This window comes from Hevea brasiliensis, chromosome 5, assembly GCF_030052815.1.
Source record: "Hevea brasiliensis isolate MT/VB/25A 57/8 chromosome 5, ASM3005281v1, whole genome shotgun sequence".
Lineage (NCBI taxonomy): Eukaryota > Viridiplantae > Streptophyta > Magnoliopsida > Malpighiales > Euphorbiaceae > Hevea > Hevea brasiliensis.
In genome coordinates this window covers 112389611-112396532 of record NC_079497.1, presented here as the reverse complement: position 1 = coordinate 112396532, position 6922 = coordinate 112389611, and the positions used below count along the sequence as shown (strand labels likewise).

The window sequence follows — 6922 nt, the reverse complement described above, 5'->3', positions numbered from 1 at the left end:
GGGATTAGGGGTGGAATGAGAGGATTGGCGAGGTGGGGAACTAGGGTTCGTATTGGGAATTTGGGGATTTGGGGCCGAAATGGGTGTTTCGGGTTGAGCATTGGGTGGTTTAGGATTTGGTGTTGGGGTTAAAGAGTTACTGTTAGTAGCCATTTTTATGGCTCGCAGCTTGGTTATGTGGGTTGAAGGTTGTTTGGTGCACACCATGGAAGGAATAGTAAAGATTTTGAGTCGTGCGGCTGATGAGATGAAATATAATGAAATGGCTAGGGTAAAGGTTTAAATGGTGACATACCTAGGGTCCGACATGAGGCATGTTGGAAATAGTTGGGGGGTGACATGCCCTGTGTGATTTGGTGTAAGATGAATAACATGAGGCATGTTGGAATAAAAGAGAAAAGTGACATGCCCCATGTGATTGTACATGAGGTGCTACATGAGGCATGTGAGACCCCTTGAAACTCTCGGTAGATTTTATATTTTTAGCAATTTAGAGTGCTAAGAACAGGTTTTGATAGTGACACTAACCCCACCATACATTATGTTGAACCTAGTACTAAATAACCTGATATACAACCCAAAAATGTGATCCTAAACATACTAAAACCAAACCTAAAACACAATTTGCACACAAATTTCACTCAAAATCCAATTGAAACCCAATTAATTGCCAAGAACAATTAAAATTTAGCAATTCACCAAACACAAACTAAAACATTATTCAAGTAATATTCACATTAACAATCACACCACAAGTAATAACACTCAAATTCAACCCCAAACTTAACATTAAAAATTCATGAACAAAAACAAAATTCTGCTGCAGATGCTATTCACATGACTAAATTCTATAGAATTGTATCATGAAATTTCACAAAATTTTCAATGACAAATATGTCAATCTCAGTACAATACATCAAAATTAATTACCTAAAAAGTAAAATCAAAAGCATGTTGCTATTGATTACCATGAAAATTCTTATATTTCTCACCAATTTCCTCAAAATGTTGAAACAAAAATGACCTTTCACTCCACCATGTTGCTGCAATCAGACATAAAGCTCAAATTAGTTCAGATTTGACTTTGTTAAGAACAATATGCATCATGGAAGACAAATATAAGGTTCAGCAACTTCCCAAACACTTATTTCTTTAATTCAGCATACACATTTGCTTAAAAATCTCCATTAACCTGTAGAAAGAAATTTTAATGTCAAATATGAGTTCAATGGGGTATAAAATGAAACAAAATAAAAGAAAAATTAAGTATAAGAAAAAATTTTGGACTGCCTCTCAAAGAGCGCTAATTTTAGGTCATTAGCTTGACCTTCCTTAATTTAGTGAATTGGTGGATCATTAAGGAAACAACTTGTTCCCTTCTCAATGGGCTGGCCTGTGATATAAATCTTGAGCCTTTGACCATTAACTTTAAAAAGTCCAAAACTTTTACTCCAAATATCCACAGCTCTATGTGGATAAACTTTGATGACCTTGAAAGGACCAAAGCATCTTGATTTCAACTTCCCAAGAAAGAGTCTAAGTCTAGAATTATACAATAAAACTAGGTCACCCTCTTTAAACTCCTTTCTTTTAATATACTTATCATGCCAAAATCTAGTCCTTTCCTTAAAAATCCTAGCATTCTCATATGCATCAAACCTTATATCTTTAAGTTCATTTAATCGAAGCAATATTTTCTCTCCAACACTTTTTAAATCAAAATTCAAAGTTCGGATTGCCCAATATGCTTTGTGTTCTAACTCAACTAGCAAATGACATGATTTCCCATAGACTAGCTTAAAAGATGTAGTACCAATGGGTGTCTTGTAAGCTGTCCTATATGCCCATAATGCATCATCTAGCCTCAATGACCAATCCTTCCTTGAATGATTAACGATTTTTTCCAAAATTCTCTTCAATTCCCTATTAGATACTTCAACTTGCCCACTAGTTTGAGGATGGTAAGGTGTAGCTACCTTATGAGTAACCCCACATTTCTTCAAAAGATTTTCAAACTATTTATTGCAGAAATGAGATCCACCATCACTGATTATAGGTCTTGGAGCTCCAAATCTGGTGAAAATAAACTTTTTCAAAAATTTCACTACTACCCTTGCATCATTTGTAGGGGAAGCAATGGCCTCAACCCATTTTGACATATAATCCACACGTACCAAAATGTACTTATTCCCAAAAGATGATGGGAATGGTCCCATGAAATCTATGCCCCAAACATCAAATAACTCAATCTCCAAAATTCCTTGTTGTGGCATTTCATTTTTTCTTGAAATATTCCCCACTCTTTGACATCTATCACATCTCAAAATAAATTCTCTCACAATTTTAAACATGTGTGGCCAATAAAATCCAGCTTGAAGTACTTTAGCTACTATTTTATCCACACTGAAATGACCTCCATAGTCAGAAGAATGGCAATACTCTAAAATATTTCCTATTTCCTCTTCAGGCATGCACCTTCTAACTAGGCCATCATTACATCTCTTAAATAACAATGGATCCTTCCATTTATAAAATTTCACATCATGCAAAAATTTTCTTTTTCTGTTGATAGCTCAAATCTGGTGGGAGAACTCCACATGACAGGTAATTGACAAATCTGCAAACCATGGCAATGCAGCAACAACAACTAGTAATTGCTCATTTGAGAAAAACTCATCAATTGGCAATTCCTCCTCATTTCCATTTTTACTCTCATTTTTAATCCTTGATAGATGATCCGTTACAACATTTTCAGCTCCCTTTTTATCTGCAATTTGTAAGTCAAACTCTTGTAGCAATAGAACCCATCTTATCAGTCTTGGCTTTGCTTTTTTTTTTATTCATTAAATATCTTATGGCGGCATGGTCTATATAGACAATCACTTTTGATCCAACCAGGTATGACCTAAACTTTTCCACAGCAAATACTACAGCTAAAAATTCTTTCTCAGTGGTGGCATAATTTACTTGAGCATCATCTAAAGTTTTGCTGGCATAATAAATTGCAAAAGACCTATTCTCTTTTTTCTGACTAAGTACAGCTCGCACAGCAAAGTCACTAGCATCACACATAACCTCAAATGGCAATGACCAATCTGGAGGTTGCATAATAGGGGCTGTTGTTAGAGCTTCCTTCAACCTATTAAAAGAATCAAAACAAGCTTGGTCAAAATTAAAAGGAATGTCATGATTTAACAAATTTGTAAGAGGTTTAGCAATTTTTGAAAAATCCTTTATAAATCACCGATAGAAACCAGCATGCCTAAGAAAACTTCTAATTCCTTTCACTGAAGTTGGTGTAGGCATCTTCTCAATCACTTCTACTTTGGCCTTATCCACTTCAATTCCTCTATGTGATATCAAATGTCCAAGAACAATGCCTTCTTGCACCATAAAATGACATTTCTCCTAATTTAGCACCAAATCTGTTTCTTCACATCTTTTAAGCACTTTAGAGAGGTTAGATAGACAATTATCAAAAGAAAAAACATATATAGAAAAATCGTCTATGAAAATTTCCATAATTTTCTCATCAAAATCAGAGAAAATGGCCATCATACACCGCTGAAAAGTAGCTGGTGCATTACATAAGCCAAAAGGCATTCTTCTATATGCAAATGTGCCATATGGACATGTGAATGTGGTTTTCTCTTGATCACTAGGATGTATTGGGATTTGGAAAAAATCAGAATACCCATCCAAATAACAAAAATATGAATGTTTTGCTAACCTCTCTAACATTTGATCAATAAAAAGGCAAGGAAAAATGGTCTTTCCTAATGGCACTATTAAGCTTCCTGTAATCTATACACATCCTCCACCCTATGACAATTCTAGTAGGTATCAGCTCATTATTTTCATTTTTCACAATGGTCACACCTCCTTTCTTAGGAACTACATGAACTGGGCTAACCCAACTACTATCAGAAATAGGATAAATGATCCCAGCTTCAAGTAGTTTCAAGACTTCTTTCTTCACCACCTCTTTCATATTAGGATTCAACCTTCTTTGATGTTCTATGGTGGCTTTAAAATTATCTTCTAAAAGAATCCTATGCATGCACAAGGTAGGGCTTATACCCTTGATATCATCAATGGTGTAACCAATAACTTTCCTATGTGCTCTTAACTCTCTTAACAATTTTTCAACTTGTACATCACTCAGAATTGCACTAATAATGACAGGATAAGTTGAATTAGGTCCAAGAAAAGCACACCTTAATGTAGATGGAAGTGGTTTGAGGTCTACCTGTGGTGCTTCCTTCTCATCTAGCAAAGATGGTTGTGCAACTTCATGTTTCAACTCTTCAACTTGCAAAACTTAATCTCTTACAACTTCTTGAGTAGCTTCCAAAATTTGAGCAAAAGCTACAACTTCAGGATTTTCATCTTTTATTGTTCTACTATGTACCAAACAATTCTCCAAAGGGTCCTCAGGATATCTTTTCCTAAATTCTGCTTCCACAATCTCATCGATAATATCCACCCTTAAACAAGGATCAACTCCATGATGTTTCTTCAAAGTCTAATTCAAATTAAATTTCACCTCCTCTTCTCCAACTTTTAATGTCAATCTACCATTCTTTACATCAATTATAGCCCCTGCTGTGGCTAAAAATGGCCTTCGTAAAATGATAGGTATATGATTATCTTCTTCCATTTCAAGAACCATAAAATCCACAGGAATGAAAAATTTTCCAACTTTTAAGGGCACATTCTCTAAAATTCCTATTGGATATTTGATAGATTTATCAGCTAGTTGCAAAGAAATGGTGGTGGGCTTCAAATCTCCTACCTTCAACTTTTCACAAATGGAGAGTGGCATCAAACTTACACTAGCTCCAAGATCGCACAATGCTTTGTCAATACTAGTGTCCCCAATGTGACAAGGAATAGAGAAACTTTCTGGATCCTTCAACTTCGATGGAAGCTTATTATGTTAATGCCACAGTTTTATAATATTCTAATCTCCTCTTGTTTGACAAAATTTATTCAGGAATTTAGCATATGAGGGTATTTGAGAAATTACATCTGTAAATGGGATGTTAATGTATAACTTTTTCAAAACTTCCAAAAATTTCTCAAACTGCTTATCTAGCTTTGCTTTCTGAAACCTCTGAGGATATGGCAATGGTGGCTTGTATGGTGGTGGAGGCACATACTTTTCCTCTTCTTCTTTTTCAACTTTCTTCTTTTTGTTTGCTTCCTCATTAACTTCATCATGATTTGAAATAGATTCATTCTTTTCTTCATTTTCTTTATTATTTTCCTCTTCTACCTCATCTTTCTTTTCATCTCCCACAATTTTCCCTCTCCTTAGGATCACTGCCTTGCAATGTTCTCTAGGATTCTCTAGTTGACTTGGAAGTTTTCCTTGTGCTTTGCTAGAAGAGCTTGCTTATTGAGCTATTTGGTTTTCCAACATCCTGTAATGAGTGGCAAGCTGATCTATCCTTGAAGTTAATTGTTGAATTATTTCTCCTTGTTTTTATTGAGCAGTTAAGAAATTCTCCATCATAGACTTCAAAATTGAATCTTGGTTTGAAGACTGAACTGATAGTTGTGGAACAGGTGCATTTTGATTCCTTTGTGGTGGAAATCCGGGTGGTACTCTGTTTTGCTAAAATTTAGGAGGTTGTTGGTAATTTTGTTGCTACTGTCCTTGTCGACCTCCCCAAGAAAAGTTAGGGTGATTCCTCCATGCTGCATTATATGTAGTCGAAAAAGGATTACCAACTAGTTTTTTATTATAATTCCCAACAAAATCAACTTGCTCATTTCCAAACTCTTGCCCATAGGAAGGAAAATCATTGATACAATGCATATTTTCTGCACCAACATCTTCTACATCACTAAATCCTCCAATTGAAGAATCAACCTTCATGCTTAACTTATCCATTTTTCTTGTTAAAGCATCAAATTTGGCATTGAACATACTCATGGCATCTAACTCATATATACTAGCTAATGGCTTCTTCATTTCATTTCTTTCACAGCTCCATTGATAATTGTTGTAAGCAATTTTATCCAATGCTGAATAAGCTTCATCTTCTGATTTCTCCATAAAATCACCTCCTGAAGATGCATCAATTATACTTCTAATTACTTAAGAAACACCATTGTAGAAATGTTGAACTAGCATCCATTTAGGGATTCCATGATGTGGACATCTCCTTTGAAGATCCTTATATATCTCCTAAGCTTCATAGAGACTCTTATCATCCCTTGGTCTGAAAGAAGTTAATTCATTTCTCAATTTTGCAATCTTGCTAAGAGGAAAGTATTGAGCCAAGAAGGCTTGTGACAACTCATCCCACATAGTTATTGAACCCGGAGGTAATGAATGCAACCACTCCCTAGCACGATCCTTTAAAGAAAAAGGAAATAATCTCAGTCGGATGGCATCATCTGACACTCTATTTATCTTCAGCATGTCACTAATCTCAAGAAAATGTGCAAGGTGCACATGTGGACTCTTTGTAGGACCTCCCCCAAATTGTGATTATTAAACCATTTGACAAAGTGAGGGCTTCAACTCAAAATTATTTGCTTCCACTCTAGGCCTTGTAATACTTGGTCTAAAATCTTCAAAACTAGGAAAAGCATGATCCTTAATTGATCGGTTGTTGTTTGCCATAGCTTCTATCACTTGTTGCTCTTGATGTTGCTCTTATTGTCTTTGAATTCTGAGTTCAGCTTTTCTTCTTTTAGTTTCTGCTCTCAAAGCTTTAGCTGTCTTTTCAATCTCAGGGTCAAAAATTAAATCAATCTCTGCACTTTTTGTTCTTCTCATATAAAAGATATGTACCTGAAAAATCAAAACAAGAAAATCTCAAAGTAAAATAACAAAGAAAAGAAATTAAAATCAAAAATAAAATGCCCAAATTAACCAAACAATCAATTGTTTAATATCAAACAAAAG

The 6922-nt window shown here is 35.0% G+C and overlaps 1 protein-coding gene and 1 non-coding gene across 2 annotated transcripts; one reads left to right on the top strand and one right to left on the bottom strand.

Moving 5' to 3' along the window:
- Nucleotides 1-3745: 3745 nt before the first annotated feature.
- LOC131180166 (uncharacterized) lies at nucleotides 3746-5899 on the bottom strand. Its single transcript, XM_058147794.1, has 4 exons — nucleotides 5734-5899; nucleotides 5030-5397; nucleotides 4579-4918; nucleotides 3746-4269 (listed from the first exon to the last, which is right to left on the bottom strand). The coding sequence occupies exons 1-4, from the start codon at nucleotides 5897-5899 to the stop codon at nucleotides 3746-3748; spliced, it is 1398 nt and encodes a 465-aa protein (XP_058003777.1).
- Nucleotides 5900-6152: 253 nt separating this feature from the next.
- Nucleotides 6153-6259, top strand: LOC131180316 (small nucleolar RNA R71). Its single transcript, XR_009149092.1, has one exon. It is a non-coding gene; the product is annotated as a small nucleolar RNA R71 (small nucleolar RNA).
- Nucleotides 6260-6922: the final 663 nt, after the last annotated feature.